At 40.9% G+C, this 17,492-nt stretch overlaps 2 protein-coding genes across 2 annotated transcripts; one reads left to right on the top strand and one right to left on the bottom strand.

Annotated features, from left to right (window-relative positions):
- Positions 1 to 1,989: 1,989 nt before the first annotated feature.
- On the bottom strand, positions 1,990 to 11,555 carry QDPR (quinoid dihydropteridine reductase). Its single transcript, XM_066548581.1, has 7 exons — positions 11,410 to 11,555; positions 11,207 to 11,299; positions 9,490 to 9,586; positions 8,580 to 8,720; positions 6,140 to 6,248; positions 4,684 to 4,767; positions 1,990 to 2,847 (listed from the first exon to the last, which is right to left on the bottom strand). Exons 1-7 carry the CDS (start codon positions 11,491 to 11,493, stop codon positions 2,739 to 2,741), a joined length of 717 nt encoding a protein of 238 aa, XP_066404678.1. The 5' UTR covers positions 11,494 to 11,555; the 3' UTR covers positions 1,990 to 2,738.
- An 872-nt stretch (positions 11,556 to 12,427) lies between these two features.
- CLRN2 (clarin 2) lies at positions 12,428 to 17,472 on the top strand. Its single transcript, XM_066549183.1, has 3 exons — positions 12,428 to 12,776; positions 16,526 to 16,705; positions 17,119 to 17,472. The coding sequence occupies exons 1-3, from the start codon at positions 12,524 to 12,526 to the stop codon at positions 17,382 to 17,384; spliced, it is 699 nt and encodes a 232-aa protein (XP_066405280.1). The 5' UTR covers positions 12,428 to 12,523; the 3' UTR covers positions 17,385 to 17,472.
- Positions 17,473 to 17,492: the final 20 nt, after the last annotated feature.

The following is a 17,492-nucleotide window of genomic DNA, read 5'->3' as shown; positions in this document are numbered from 1 at the left end:
GGAATGTCAAAAACAGGCTCTTGCTCATTGTTCAGAGGTCTTTGGCTCTATAACCATACTACTGATAAATATCTGTACAAGCCTCTTTTGTTTGTGCTCTAAAATCTATTTTCTCCAAATCTGTAGGAACAAACCCCCTTCATACAGAGCAGCCTGTCCCAGCTCATGGCCTTCTGACAAAGCCATGTTTTGTCTCTGCACCTTTGCATCAGATGCCATGTGCAAGAGCAATTCCTGTTTGGGGAGACTGGAACTGTGTGTATGGCCCGACCATGCAATTCCATCATCTTCTCTAAGGTGCATTGGCTCTGCTCTAGAAATGTTTATTTTCAAACAATATTACACCTGTGAAACCCAGAATGCTGAGTGCAAGTGGGTGCATTGTAAGCAGGACTGATCTGGCATTATTTGGGTTTTATTTTTCACCAGACCCCACCTGACTTCCTTCCTAGTAAACAGTAGCATGCATCTTTGAAGGAAGATTGCATAGAAAAATGCCCTACTAAACAGGCTCTCTGCATATGAATTGTTTTGTGTGACAACATCTGTACAGTTCCAAGTAAAAAACATGATAAATTCAGCAGCTTACTATATATAAGAAATTAATAAATATTGCATTCCCTAAATTAAAGGTAAGCTTCTAACTTCTGTAGTACAGTGATGGTAATCATGCCATATAAATGTAAAATATCAGCAATTCAGAAGTTCTCATCAACCCTGGAGTGGAAATTCATCATGTACCTATTTCTGTAATAAGCAGTAAGACATCCCTGCCTGACAGGGGGGTGGACTAGATCTTCAGAGCTCCCTTGCAGCCCAAACCATGCCATAATTCTGTGACAATCTTCTCAACAGGACTAAAGTCTCCATTAGTAGTGTTGGGGCACTGCAGAGAGCTCACCCATATGGAACACCTCACACAAAGACACATCTCTGCTCCTCATGGCAGCACCACCAGATCTCTGGGCCAGCTGAGGAAAAAAAGTTTGGAGAGATGCAGGATGAAACTAGTCACAAAAAGCCTCTTTAACATCAAACTCCTCAGGTTAAATCTCTCACCTTAGCAGCAATTTGTCAGACACCAGGCTCATTGTCCTACACTCACCTCTACTGTCACTCTCCAGATTCAATATCATTTTTGTATTTTTCTGCTCATACCTGCAAACTGATGAGAGTTAATCCAGAAGTATTGCATTCACAATTATGCTTCAACACTATTCACTGCTTCAGCTAGCTTGGCAAAGAGAAGCCTTCAAATCCTGTTAGTTTGTAGTATGATAGCTTCTCCCTTTTCCAGAGTAATTGAGTAGCACTCTACAGTTTCATTCCCAACCAGTCCCTTGCAGTTTTTGTCTGTACTCTGAGCCTGTACAAAGCGCTGGTGCAGCAGCATCATTGCAAGCTTTTCACTTAAAAGCAGATTTACAAATTGACAGTCCTGGTTTGACAAGACAGAAAAATTCCCCTCTACCTTTGCATCCTGCAAAACAAAACAAGTAAAGACAGTCATAGCAAAACAGGCAATCACTCTATGTTAAAATTAACATGGGCACATGTGAGCTTTTCCAGTGGGAAGAGGGGAAAGGTTTCCTGACTCATGGCAGTAAATCCTTCCTCAACACAACCCTGAAGTTAATAAAAACAGGAAAGTGCAGAGGGAGAACATACACACAACTTTGCATATTTAACTGCTTTCAAGATGTTCCCAAAAATCCAACAGAACTGATTTCATGTAAGTCCATGCTCAGAACAGGTAATGCTTGCACTCTTTATCTGAACTGTATTTCCATGTAACATGGCTGGATTTAAGAAAACATTTGTCCCAGTTGAAGGCCTGCCTCTATGCATGGCACAGACTGAAATGTATTTTATGCACCATCAGGATTAAATAAGTAAAAAAATTAAGTCCTTTACCACAACTGAACTGTATATTCAATTAAATTAAAATGTTATCAAGATATTGGGATTACAGTAATGGAGACAGCCCAGTACATAAAACAATATATATATTTATTTGCACAAAAAGTTCCATTTTCAAGTGCATGTATGCTTTTTCAACTACTTTACGGCACTTTGCTTTTTGAAAAAGTCAAGAACAATCATGACCAAGAGAAAGACATACTATTCATTTGACAGAATGACTTTCATCCTACAACTGTAGGCCTGAGAGCATCTTATGAACTGTAAGGCAAATTAGGAATTCCTTCTGAAGTGAGTAATCTCTATTCAGTTTCATTAACTCAAGTGGAACATTCACAAGAAAAGTGTTACATGACTAGGACATGATACATGACTGTGGTGTTCCCTATGGCTACAGCCAACAATATGCAGGGGTGGGGTTATATTCTCAGACAGAAAAAGACAGAAAGCTGAAAGATCCACAGTAAGTTGCCAGAAACACTTACTGACAGAAAAAAACCCCAACCATTATGTATGCAATCACATGACATAGTTAAGCACAATTCCCATTTCAGAGAAAACAGGTAAATTGCCATATAATGCTCAGAATTAGGACATCTACAGACTTTAAAGCCTGCAACCTTCATTTAGAGACAAGCTGGTATTATTTGGCAGACAAATGCTGATAGCTCACAACTGACAGCACAAACATTACTTGAAATCTGGTTCCATTAATGGAATAACTACAAACACTGGATACAGAAGACCAAATTATACTGGTGGACAGATTTTCCACATCTTCTCCTTTGCTGAATTTTCATCACTTCAAGTGACTGAAATCAAAGATGTGCTGCTGAAACTAGTTCAGTCTTCCCACCTGTAGTTATCACCTTGATTAGACTGCCAGAGCTGGGTCTATCCTTTCCTGTTATCCAGTCATAGAAAGTTCTGTTTTAAAATAAATGGATAAAATAGGGTGAGGGAGAACAAAAAATTACAACTACTATCAGGTATATTGACAGGAAGAATAAAATACAAGCCTATTACTTTTCCTTCTTTTCCTATTGCTCTCTCTAGTGATGTCAATGTGATGTGATCACTGGATTCAGACCCTCAGAACTGTACAGAAGGCCCAGAGAAATCTAAGGGGTGTTAGAGCACACACAATTTCCAAAATACCTCAAAAGAAAAGGCCAGGAGCTTAAAATGTCAGAGTCATTAGGTTTTTTCTCACTTGAAAAATTTAGAAAAGGGGAAGAAGGAGCTACTTTAGTTGCCTTAATAGCATATAGATAAAAGAAATACAGTTTTATGACTAGAATAGAGTTGCTAAACTCATTACTCTGCCACTGGCCATTATAATATTATGATATTTAACTGTGAAAGTGGTCTCAGTGGGAGGGAAAAAAGCCTTAAGACATCTAAACAGTGCTGAGTAAAATGGACACCTTCTAGGTAGCAGACCAGGAGACTCCTTATCAAAAGACAACATAATCTCCTTCCTCAAAATAGACTAGAGAGAGTGAAGTGTATTTTACAGGTCCTTCAGCCTTTCCAATAGAGCACATAGCAACTGTCATGTTGGAACATCCCACAATCCAACAAGAGCTCCCAGGGCACAAAATCCAAGTGCCATATGGGAAAGGATTTCCTGCATTGTTCCCAAGATGCAGATGTTGCCAACAGATGCTGATGTTGCTCAGTGAGATTTTCAGTTTTCCAAGCACTGGGGTTAAACTTTAGGGAATTAGAAACAAAACAAACCAATCAAGTGAATTCTCCTGTAAGGATAAATTATTTAAAAGTTCAACTTAAAAAATGAATTTGCAACACTGCAACATCTAGCTAAGCTGTCCCTGGAGCACAATGAATTAGGGATCTTTTTCTGAACGCTTTCAGGCCAGCTAAATTCAATTGATGAGGCATGTTTTAAAGAGGCTCATCAGACAACTGCAAAGGCCCAAACTAAACAGATACAACTAAAACCATTTCCATCTCTGGCATCCACCTTAAAAAAAATTACAGAAAAGGAAATCTGATGTCAGAACTAAACTACTCTCTGAACAATTAGCAATAGGTAAATGCAATTCCACTGTCAGTTCTAAAAGACTTTTAAAATGTGAGTTCACCCTCAACAAAAACTCTGCTACTCCCCATCACACCGCAGAAGCAATACTCATGCTGCATCTTCTCTAACCCTGAGGAATGAGAAGAGTAAGGCAGATAATCTCAGCCTGCCATTACATAAGCTACAGTTGAAGTTACAGCATTTTGCAGCATCATTCAGGACAAGTTTTTGGGGATAGTAAAAAAAATCTGTACTAAATTCTTCTCAACAAGAGCAGAAATGTTGCCAGTTGATAGAACTGAACTAACATGCCATAAAACTGGGCAGTAAAATGTGTTTAGAAGAAAAAGAATCCCACCCAAGTTGAAATGCTTATTTGCAATTTATCTTTAAGCCAGGTGTCTCCTGCACCTGCTGTCTGCAATTTAATTTGTCTACAGGCTTTAGGAAATTCTCCAGCTTCCAGCTGCTTAAGGCTATCTTCCTTGCTGGAATAACTCATGTAGAGAAGCTGAAGTTGATGGAGTTAGGCTAATTTTCTCCAGTTAGGAAGCCTGTGCAATTAAACCCAATGTGATTTAGAAAGATACCCAATAAGATGATGGAGGAAAAAAAATCCACCCAAATCCAAGACAGCTATTTAAACAGAACAGGCACTGAGATGCAGCAGCAAGAGGGACAGGGAGCAACAGTTTAGTTATCCCACAGATACTCACTCTGCAATGAATTCTAAAGGTGTCCAGGAGCTGAAATCTGCATCAGGCATTGATTTCCTGTTTGCTGGTGTATCTAAGGTAACCCTGTGATTAAAAAAGATAAGCAAGCCTTTTATTTATATATCATGTTTCTGATGAGCACCACCTGCTTCAATTCACTGCTGTAATATGTCCTTGACTTTTACACCAGGTGATATGGATTTCCTTTGCATCCTCCCCATGTGTTAACATTATATAGTCATTAGTTTCAATGTATATCCAAGGCTCCAACTAAGACCCCCCAGCTTCCTGGCTAGCTGAGGAAGTGCCCATTGGAGCCATCACTCAGCTTGCAGCTCCCCTCCCACCTCTCTCATGCAGATGGGGAATGGCAGCAATAAGCCTGTTCACACATACTGCCCAGCACACCTGCACTACATGCATGCTTTCAAGAGACCAAGTGCATAAATACAGGAAGTTTTGAGTTTGACAGGACATATTTACACTACCTACAATGACATGAAAGGGCTAACTTTCCAGAACTCCCTCACTGAAATGTTGTTGACAATCCAAGGTATTAACCCTCTCAAAAATTCAGTTAAGAACAGCATCTTACATGAGAACTACACAAGAGCAGCATGCACAAAAATCCAGTGATCTTGGTGTGTGCCTGCCTATAAAGCTCTCTAGAAGGTGATGTCAGTTATCCAAACACATTTAAAGCCATTCCTGTCTGACCTGAAGAAGTGTCTTAAGAGTGTGTGTGAGGAAACCCAAAGTAGAGAATTCAGGTAGTGTATCAAATCTCTGTACAGAACTCTCTAGTCTTACATTTTGAGTCCTGAACTAGATATGGACCTGGCAAGAAAAATACTTTTAATTTTTGCAACAGAATTGATAAAATTAAACACAGTTAAGACCTACTAGGCCATCCACATTTTACTAGCTTTCCTGACAAAACATGAAAGCAGCTAAATGCAAGCTAAATTTTTTTTTGGTTTACAGGTCCTCAAAGCAACCTAATTTTACCAGTCAAACATAGGCATGCAGCACCTTAGGAAGAATATCTTTAATCAAGTGAAAACCTGTCAAGGAATCCTTTGCCTTACTATTATCACAGAGATAAGTCTAAAACTTTGCTGAACAGTTCATCTTGTTTTTGCAGTTCTGTCTATCCTGAAATAAAGAAATCACATGTTAATGCATGGCTACAGTTAAACTGGTTAAAAGTAAATCAAATTTTAATCCTAACATCCACTACTGTTTTGCAAAGGCAAAGAAAAGAATGTAATCATTTTTAGGGTGACTTGTGTAAGTCTTTGTTCATCCAGTCAAGATGCATCCTTTCTCTGTGAGGAGGTTTGAAAGGCTGTTTGTGTGCTGTGAATAGGACACAGCAAACATATCTGTGTGGCTCTAGGTTGCAGCAGTAATTGAATTAAACAACACAGGCACAGACAACTAAGCAACCACTTACGGTAAAATGGCAACTGCAGCAGAGCCAGATGGCAGCCCACTGCTGGCACCAGCCAGACTCTGACAAAGCTGATGCACTGCTCCTTTGGCCATGCCATAGGCAATCATCCCTAAAAATTAAAAATAGGCAAATCAGAGCACTATCAGAACAGCCCTCAACATCAGCAGTAACATGACAGGAAACTAAAGACTGTTTGATGAATATTAAGAATACTTACTTACCACAGCCAGAAAAGAATCAGACTTTTAAAACATATTAAAGCATACATATTAAAAGAAAAAAAGATAATATTAATAAAAAGGCTTTAGTAGACATCCAGAAACTATCACAGAACTCAGTTAACTTAGCACTACAGAAATAAGCAGCTTACCACGCCAAGCATGTTTAGTCAAAGTATCCAAACGCACCCTGAAGGATGTGATCTACAGGGCTAAGTTTACAAATTTAACAGAGCAAGATGCTCATAGACTTTAATAAGGCACTCTTCTATTAATTTTCATCAAATAACTATGGTATTTGTGAGTTTGGACCCAAAGAGATACAGCCCACTTCTCTCTCAAATCTGGAATTCACTTGGTCAGCATCCCAGGTCTGACAGGCACTGTGGAGAAAGCTACAAAAAACCCAACTCTCATGGTAGAAAATTAATAAATAATGTGCAGGACAAGGAAGCTTTTTCCTAAAAACTGCTGCTTTCTAGGCAAGTCAGCATTTAGCAGTGTAAGAGCAGTATGAACCAGAGCATAAGGCACACTGCTCAGGAACAAGATCTGGACAATGAAAGGTCTCAGATGTCTCAAGGCATGTATCTGTCAAGAAGTCCAGACACAGATAAAGTACCTAAGAAAACAGGTCTACTACAACTGAATGCCTCCCTTCCTAGCCATCTATACAGCTATTCAGCCCCTTTCCAACACTCCTAAAGAAGTATTCTGAACACAGTAGAAATACATATACAATGTACTTAAACATAGTATATAACATCCATTTTTCTTAGGAGGAATCACGGACAGCACTAGCTAACTTATTTTACTGTTATGATAAAAATATTCACATGTGTATGACATTCCTCTCCTGTCTTGACTAAACCAAACATTCTAATTCTTCTTAGAAACCTTTTCATGCCTGATACATTTCTCAAACATCATGCTCACCCTGCTTCTGTCACTGTTCATGTAATTTTCAGTGTTCTTTGGTTTGCACTATGTGAGGCAAGATTTTCTCATAGGAAAAGAAAAATCTCATTAACAGCAAACAAGAAAAAGATCTTTCTTCCAGAACACCCAGTCATAACAAGGCTAGTAAGGCATATTTGCAAAAGTTGAGTAACAACTCTTTCCCAATTCTTCCTGATGTTAATAAGTTGCATGTGTTTGCCCAAAGCACTGCTGTGACTTTTAGAAAAATCCAGACCAGCTGAAACCAGCTAGTTCAAAACAGAAAGGCTCATCACTTTGATTCCTGTGTTGTGGTCTCTACCTCCCAAGACCACCCAAACAAAAACCATGAAAATTTGCCAGAATTCACTTTTTTTCATTTGTGTATAGTCAGTCAGCAGTTCACTGTAAAACATTCATCTGCTTATTCTCAAAAATAAACCTTTTATCTTTTACTATAACAGATGCCACTATAAAAACAAAAGATTAATAATTAACTAGAAAATATATAGAATATTTTTGCCTGAACAGTTTTAGGCAAAGCTTTCAGGAATATTCATAAATTATATATGTGTCTTAAAAATATTGTTCAAATGACACTAATAAAGCCTTGGGAAATATGAGTATTTGCCTCAAACTTTCCTTTTGCTGCCTGTGGGCTTGTGTGTCAGTGCCTACTTTTTTTTTTTAATTTTAAATTGCTCCCAGATTTTTTCAGACCAACGTGGTTGAGGGGTAAGATTAAAAATGCAATAAAGTTCCTATTAAATAGCTAGCTGAGGACAAAGCCAACAGTCAACAAGCTTATCTATGTTTGAGGCAAAGACAGACTGGAATCAGAACATGAACAGGACAAGCATGGTTATCAGAATCCGCTGAGTCATCACCAACAGAAAGATTGGTCAATTAAGGACTCTGTCTTTCAGAACACAAATAGGAAATTTAACTTTGTCTAAGCATTGTACTTCTATTGCTGTGTGCTTCTAGTCTTCACTGTCTTCCAAACATTTTTCTGTATCATATACTAGCCAAGCACATTTCACCAATGCATGTCCAATACTATTTAAATACTGATTCTACATGCTTGCACTACAGCTTTGAGAGATTCAATATTGCTACCTGTAAAATTACATTTTCCTTACACATTTCAGCAGCAGGATCTCATCTGTGCTAGATGACAAGAAACTGTGGTGTGAAGCTATTGCCTCACAAACAAGAATGCTCAGATAAACAACTGTCTCTGACTGCTGGTGTCTCTGCAGCTGTCGTGCATAGCATTTTACCTGGGGTTCCAGACAAAGCAGCTTGAGCTCCTGTCAGAGTCAAGAGGCCACCTTCTTTCAGATGTTTTGTGGCAAGGTGGCTGGAAATAGTTGATGTCCAAACACTCTGCTTCCACATCAGATCACAGTTTTTGTATAAAGCTGATCAGGAAGAGAATTAATGAAATTAGCCAAAGGAAGACAACAAACTCTGATTTCCTCACTGTTACACAGAGTGCAACAGCACTATGAAAACATGCTTTCTGCCATTTTCTACCTCTACATAGTAAAATATTCATTTATATCTTTTGTATCTTTTTTCTCTTTGAGCCGGTAACAGTCAAACCAGAAGGGGGAAGGAAGGGACACATTTCACCAGATTTATTCCAGACAGAAAAACAAGGCTATTTTTATTCTTGTATCTCTACAGCAGTGGGCAAAGTACAAATTTCATTATGAATGTTACATGTTTAAAAGCCTTTTTTCAATCAGAAGGGTTTCTTCTGTAGCATCATTAGGCAGTGCCTTCCAATATTGCATTGCACAGTAACAGCTCAGAGAGCTGCAGAAGCAACTGAGGTTTATGCATAAAGCAATGACTTAGGAAACAACATCAATGTGTCTTTCATACGTTACCTGACACAGGTAATCTCAGCAAAAATCAGCTCATAGATAACAATGCTGAGCTCCTTCAGAAAGCACATCAAAACTTTCAGATAAAAATTAGTGCAACAAACATTACTGAAGAAACAAAGTGCTGTGCAAATTTAACAGAAAGCAAAAATTCAGAGAAGCACTAAGAAGCTCTATGACTAAGCTATTTTGTACTTCTACACTTTTGTCCTCTTATGGACTCAGGAAGAAAGATTTTTAAGGACTTCTCTCAGACACCATCCATGTTTTCACCATCATATCTGTACCAAAGGCTTACACTTGGCTTTGGCACTGCCTCCAGCCCATCCTCCTGCTACACACAGGATCGCATCCACCTTTTCTTCACCAAGAAGTTTCCCAACTTCTGCTGTCACCTTCAACACATAGAACAAAAACATACTGAAAACACTGGACTGATAAGGTAAAGAGGTAAACACCATGAATGCCTTAATGCTACTTTTTCCTACTTATGTATCTGAGTAACACAGGGCACAGCAATTTAACAGCTATAGAAAATCAGTATTTATGATTCGTGAACTCAAAACAACTATGTATAAAAATAACTATAGATGAAAGTCAGAGGAATGAAAGCCATAGAGTGTGTGATGTCACTGGAAATAAGTGATCATCATCAGGGCCGAAACACCTGACCCTTACCTCTACTGCTAACGAAAATTATGACTTGCTTTAGAAAGGTTCTTTTCAGAGTATGGTGTCGTTTAAGATAAGAAATGAAACTCCAGGTCTGACAAGGACTACTACTGTCACTTTTGATGACAGTGCAAGAAAAACAACTAAAGATTAGCCTCCTTATTGCTTCTGTCTAGACCACAGCCATCAGTTTGAGTCTGGCCTCTAAATTTGAGCTTGTATACTTTAAGATATCTATAATTTGTTCTCTTTCAAATGTAAGACCTCACAGCTGGTAATGAATTTGTTGGCTACAAATTTTCTCTGTCAAAGCAAATAGCAAACAATCTATCTCTCAAGAAGTGAAGAAAAACCAAAAGTTTTTGCAAAACCATACTGAAAATTGTATTGTAAACATTCTATGTTACTCTTCCAAGCTTTAGGAGTTGTGTATATATAAAAAACCCATATTGGGTAGATATTCAGTATATCAGTAACAGAAATTGGCTTGAAATTTAAAATGTAAAAAATGAATGCTATCTGTAGAGAATTAAGCAAAGCACTTTTTTAGGCTGGCTTATATTCTCCCACATTCCTGTTTGTGGAAACCAGTGCATTGCCCTAGGGGCTTATCATACCTTAATCCCTTGGGGTTTAGGTTCATACACTTTGAGCGTGCCATCTGCTTACACACAACCCATTTTTAAGTTAGGTATTTGAAATAAGCGTTTTAAGGTGTCCTTACCCATCTTCATTATAACTCACCTGGTTCAGTCTGTGACTTTTAAAAATCAAGACAAAAACAAAGCAAAACTGCCTCATGTGCTGAGCCTCCAATATCCCAGATCAAGCTCTTTCTGCATATTCAGTTAAAAGGAATTACAAAAAATTCAGAAGAAGGGATGAGCAGAAGCTGAAGGACCTTGAGATTCACGGTACGGTTGCTGCTCCATGCGTGGAGCCGGACCCATCCCTGCAGCCACCTTGATACCGCGGGCGGCAGCGAAAGAGATGCGCACACCCGGGGAAGGCTGCGGGCATCGCCCGGCCGAAGGGATCCGCACACCCAGAGGAGGCTGCGTGCACCGCTCGGCCGAAGGGACGCGCACCCCCGGGGGAGGCTGTGGGCATCACTCGGCCAAAGGGATGCGCGCACCTGGGGAGGCTGCGTGCATCTCCCAGCTGAAGGGATACGGACACCCTGGGGAGGTTGAGGGCATCGCCCGGCCGAAAGGATGCGCACACCTGGGGAGGCTGCGTGCACCGCCTGGCCGAAGGGATGCGCAGCCCCAGGGATGGTTGGCTGCTGCACCGCTCCACCGCCTCAGCCGGCACTGGCCGCCCCGCGCCCGCCGCCGACCCACCTGTTCGGCCTGCTCGGGGAAGGAGTCGGTCGCTCTCACCACCACGTTGGCGCTGGCATCCGCGTTCTCCGCCAGGTCGATGCTGGCCACCCACTGCGGCGGCGAGAGGAAAGGCGCGTTAGCGGCCCACGGCCCGGCCCGGCGGGGCACGGTCGCTCCCCCGCGGAGCTCCCCGCCTCGCCACCTCCCGGCCCGGCGCTTACCCAGTTCTTGGACTTGAAGTACCGCACGCACTGGGAGCCCAGCGCCCCTCTGCCGCCGTACACCAGCACCCTGCGCGCCGCCATGCCCGCTGCTCCGGCGCTGCTCTCACGGCGCGGATAGGCCGCCTCACGGGGCGGGCGAGGGGCGGCAGCGCCCGGCCCTGGGCGGGGCGAGGCGAGGGGCGGGGCGGGGTGGGGCGGGGCTGCCCGCCCGGGCCGTGCGGAGCCGGGGGAGGCGAGGGAGGGGAAATCCCAGTGCCTCGGCCCAGCCACGGTAGGGGCCTTGTCACTAGTCGCCAGGGCTCCTGCTGCTGTTAGTTAGTTAGTTAATTAATTAATTAATTAATTAATTAGTGGCTCTGAAGGTCCTGCCAGGGCTCGGGTAGCAGTAACCGTAGAAGTGCGGACAATTACGGCCGGTTTTTTTTTAGTACTCATGGATCGCAGCTGTCGCTTGAGTTACCCCTCAGGAGTGCCCCGATCTCCGGCACGGCTGGCCAGGCCACCCCCCGCTGCCAGGGGCTTCGTGCGCCCCGCTGTAATTCAGCAGCTTCCAGACCCATCCTTTCTGTCCCTCAGATAACTCTGCCTGCAGTGACATTTACAGGCTGGGTGGAAGCAGGCGCCGGAAAGCTCAGCACAGCTCAGGCGACAGCAGAATCCTTCAGACAAATTATACTGTTTTGATCCTTCTTCCCTTGCACACAGATATTTACCCACTTTTTAAAATAATCCAATAAACTGGATTCTTCTCCAAATTTTCTTCACATGAGGTTGCAGTAAGAAACTTGATGTCATTTGAGCAGGACAATTAAACCCCTGAGGAAATATTAGACAGGCCATAGAGATAGGATTACTTGCTACAAAGAAGCATCACCGCACTACAATGTAATGAAGCCCTTACTTGCAACCATTTCGGGATGTTGTTGCAGCAAAATGTATTTTTTGCCTTGATTTTTAACCATACAGGTTAATTGCTGGACCTCCAAAATACAAAGAGAAGTATCTTGAAATGCCTGGTATTCAGCTGTGGATTTTGGAGCATGATGAAAAATGGGAAATCCGTCTGACTGCTGCAGAGAGGGCTTGGAGATGATCCCTTGAAAGCACTAGGATGCCTGGCTGCTTTAAAAAGACATTATTTGCCTTGGCTTCCCTAATAAGTTTTGTGTCTTTTATCTTGATTGTTGTTGCAATGGGGATCCCAAAGTGGATGACTGGAAAGATCCTTTGCAAAACAGGGGCTGATTTGGTCAATGCCACAGATCCAGAGCTGGTCAAGTTCATTGGAGAAATTTACTACGGTCTCTTTCGGGGTGGCAAAATACGCCAATGTGGCTTGGGCGGGCGGCGTTCCAAATTCACAAGTAAGTACAATTTTGGTTGAATATTTAGTCTAATATCTAGTCCAAATTTAACATTCTGTTATTTTTGTTTACAGAACTTGTAGAATGCAAATTTGTATTATTAAATAAATATGTAGTCTTTATGGTTTGACGTTTGGAGTGTGAATATAAAATTTCTATCATTTCATTAATACTTTCTGCTATAGTTATATTCTGTAATCCTGGAATCAAGCTGGGGAAAAAAATCCCTAGGGCTAGATGGAGAGTTTCCTTTTAGCCTTGTGAAGGGGTGAAATTCATTTGGAGATGACCCTGTAAATCATACATTCCCCTTGACCGACTTTTTCCTATGTCACGTTTTGTTCTGCCACCCCTCTGCCTCTGTCCTTACCTTCTCTGTTGAACTCTTCTGAGGATTTTTCCCTTTAAGAAGCCGAGATTTATTTAGCTGGACACATTTCTGTATTTCTCCGGCTGTCCTAATGCAAATATCTACCATAGCACATATCGCTAACATTATTAACATGTTGAAGAAATTCTTACCTTCTTTTCCATTAAGTTGGGAGACAAAAAAATTGCTGAACTTTTAGCAAATATAGAAACTCTTCTAAACTTATTCCTTCTAACATAAAAGATTTTCTTGAGGTCTTGAAAGCTCTGAGCTGTACTCTGGACGATTTCCAAATTTCACTTATCCTGTTCTGTAGTGAAAATGGTAATTTGCATTGAAAATTTTTATTTCAGTGTACAGATTTACTGAAACTTAAACCAATACAAGTTGAAGCTGTTGCAGTCTCACCATCTCCCTGGCCCACAGCAATGCTGTCCTGTCCCATCCTTTGCAATGGCTCTGGTAGCTGAGGTGAGGTATTTCAGAAGTTAAACTGGCCAAAAATTTAGCCTACAAAAATAAATACTTGTTTTCCCAAAGGATTGTGTCTGACTACACAACTACACAAGCACTTCTATAAAAATTGAAGGCGGGTGTGACTGTGGGACTTCAGAGGGAATGTAGAAAAGAACCAGAGCAACCTCAACTTAGATCAGCATGACCAGTTGTTAAACTGGATGAATTTGGACTGGTAACCAAATTATTGCTCAAGCCCTGACTGCAACTACAACTTCATGACATGGACATAGCAGTCATGCTCATCCAGCCCCAGTTCTTTCACTCCATCCTGGCAGAGAGAATGAGAAAAACTCTGTACAACTTTTTGGACTATTTAATGAACTTTCTGATTTTTTACTGTGCAACCTGAGAGGGAGGCATAATGTTCCACAGTCACTCTGGAGTACATCGATATGCAATTGGAAGATGTGAGCTGGCACTCCTTAGACAAACAGAGCTCTCACTGAAGCTAGTAATAATTCTTTGGTAGAACCGTAAAATATTAAGTGCAGTAGGCACAAATATGCATTTTGGTCAACAAGTGTTCCAGAGATTTTCCCTTTTAAATATTTCAATAACTCTACTGAGTTTGATATTTTCACAATACTGGTTTCAAACAACAATACACAAAGCTGATACTTTAGCACACTGGTAAGCAGGACTGGGGGTTCTGGGTTTGACTTGACTTTTTTTTGGTTTGAATGTCCCCCTTCATCTCCAAGCATTCTGAATTTACTGGGGTGCAAGAACAGTGAGACTTTTCATGAGGAATGTGATAATATAAATGGACTTTACTGGCACCATAGATGAAGACAAAGCTAACACATCATATGGCGCAGTATTGCAGTACCTCTGACACTTCAGAATTTCAAATTGAAAAAATTTACTGTTATTGGCACATCCCCTTTCACTCTGTTAACATCCACTAGAGTAGACTTATGGCTGGAACACTCTCTTTTAGCTGGGACAGTGACTCTGTTGCCGTAACAGGTGTCTACTGCTCTTTTGTACTCCTCAAGACGTATCATCTGGCCTCCAGCTGCAGCTTCTGGAAATGTCCCATCCTAAGTGCAGCATGTATGTTAGACCACAGGTTTGTTATGATGGTCCTAAAGCACCTAAGCTGGCATAAGATGCTTCTGTTTTGACAATTGAGTCAAGCCCTGGAACAAGCTGGGGAAGCCACGTGTTTTGCCTGTGCATAGCAAACTGCTGGCTTTTGTCTGGAGTCTCCAAGGCAATATCCTTCTCATGGATTCTTATTTCTGTGTACTAAGCCAGACTCACTGAGCAAGTCATTGAGATTTGGCTGCCAGACTCAGAAAAGAGACCAAATAATCCTTACAACTACCCTAAAATCTCTGATGGTTTGTAAGGAGCCTTAATTCCATGTGCTTCGTTGTTACTCTGCCAGTTATTTTCCAGTCAGAAAGCAACCTAGGTTTTGGATTCCCATTTCTCATACGTACTTCTGATCCTCATTACTCCCCTCATTTCTTGTTGACAGAGTCTTCTGCAGCTCTTCTGTGCACCAAGCCCAAATACAACCCCAGAATGAGCTGCTGAAAGGGTAGATCTGTTGAATCACATCATTTTTTTGTGTGAGATTTGTACAGTATGATTTTTTTCTACAGGATCTACTATAATTCTGTCCTGTCATGATCAAATTATATGCTTGAAGTTCATAGTGACATCTACCAACTATTGCTGCCTACTGTTTAGGTGGCTTGTTTGAACTTCAGGGCTTTTGTCAGTTATGCAGCACAGGTAGGAATTTATTTATTTGTTTATAACATAGTATACCTTCTTTGTAATAACTTTTTAGTAATTGGGCAGTGAGTTTTTCAGAACATGGATGAGTGTGCAGTGCTATGCTAGCTGGAGGTCTCCTCTTGATCACCTTGTATTTTAGGGTTCCTCTCAATCAGCTTCTCTCTTTCTTGTCAGTCAACATCACCTACAATTCCCTACTCACATTTCTTCTGATTCTGCTACTAGAGGGCTGCAGGATAAACTAAACACTCAGGTGTACATTTCCTGCTGCTCCTGCCAATCTGGCCCTCCAACAAAGGAGCTGTGTCTGTGAAGACAGAACCAAGAAAATTACTGTTCTCAAGAGACAAGTGAGTGTCAGGCTGCTGAGGGAGAGCTTGTGCCTATAGCAAACCATGGGAGTGTTTCACCTAAAGGCCTGACTGCAATAGTTTACAAGCTTCCTACATCTGTGGGCTAAAACACTGCCAGATGCCCAGAAAAGCACAAAAGGGCCATAAACACTAGATGAGAAACCAAGAAGGGAATCTTAAAGGGCAAACCTGTGGGATTAGGACATATGAAATCAGGGCAGATCTCACTGGAGCCAGCAGTAAAGAGAGGATTAGAAAAAAAAGAAGAAGAACATGAGAAAATAAACACAGAAAAAGGTGATACTATTTTAGGCAGCTAGGGAACAAGGAAACTGAGACTATCAGACTTCAAATGGATGAGATAAAAAGCATGAGACAGGAATGAGAAGCTCAAAACCAGGAGTTTGGTATTGAGAACAGAGGTGAAAAAGAGACAGGAAAGTATGCAGCAGACAATACAGCACCAGAGATAAAGACATTAACACTGCTAGATAAATAAGCAGGACTTCAGCCTGAATCCTTTTTCACAGATCCTGTTTAGAGGATTATTCCTGTAGCAGAATATCCCTGGTTTGATGCACTGAAAAATAAAGCATCAGGAACTGAGATGTATGCAACTAGCTGAATATCAAATCTCCATAAAAAAAACAGTCTTCCTTAAATATAAGTTGAATTTGAAGCACCAGCACAGTGTGATGTTTACCATCATCAAGAAAACCAATACACTGAATAGACGATTTATTTTTTCTTGACAGTTTTCCCACACATGGTGAAAAAGTTGAATACAGGCCTGCATGTGATGATCATAATGTTCCTCTGTGTGGCCATTTTCTTTTCTCTGGTCAGTTTTGGATTCTGCATTCTTAACGCAATAAAAGTTCCTTACCGGGCTATTAACGGTCCAGCAGGAGCATGCCTTTGGAACTTCCTTGCAGGTAAAGTAATTTTCCAGTGTTTTTCTCTAGTCACATTCACAGAAAATGATACAAGTTCCTTCTTTTGCTTTACTGAATACCTCTTTGATTTAAATATTGTGAATACAGTGAAGTTGGCAGTTAATTCACACCTATCAAAACAGAACTTTCAGGTGGTATCTTGGCTTATTGTGTCTAGTTTAACATTTAACAGGAGCTGTGAATGCCAGCCTTGAGGCTTTGTGTCATGGATAAAAATACGTTTGTCCACACAATAAAGCCTAAGCATTCTGAAGGTGTTTAAACCATGCCTTTGTCTATCCCTACTCTGTATAGTGCTCAGTGATGTATTCAGTAAGTCTTTTGAAGCATGACCAAAATATCTGTCTTGTTTTGATTTGATAATGGTGAATACTTATTTCATTTTGTTGCAGGTGGGTTTGTAGTACTTGGAGTCACCAGCTTCATGGCTGCTGTAAAACTTCATCACCTCACAGAAAGAATTGCCAATTTTCGGGAAAATGTCTTTCGTTTTGTTATCTTAGAAGAACGCTTTGAAGACTGTTTTTGGATTTGTGTGGCAAGTGCCACAGCACATGCAGTGAATTTGCTGCTAATAGCCATTAGTGGGATTCATTTCCCTAAAATTAAGACTAAAACAGAAGAAGTGAATGTTACAGCAGAAGATATCATGTACTAACAAATCTACACAAAACAATTTTGGTCAAGTGAACTGTTGTGACAGGAACAGCTTCTTGGCTCTTCAGCCTTTGTTTTGGATAGATGATTTATGTATAAACCTGAATAA

Source organism: Molothrus aeneus, chromosome 4, assembly GCF_037042795.1.
Source record: "Molothrus aeneus isolate 106 chromosome 4, BPBGC_Maene_1.0, whole genome shotgun sequence".
NCBI lineage: Eukaryota > Metazoa > Chordata > Aves > Passeriformes > Icteridae > Molothrus > Molothrus aeneus.
Note: the sequence above shows the minus strand (reverse complement) of the source record. Positions and strands in the feature narration are given on the sequence as shown.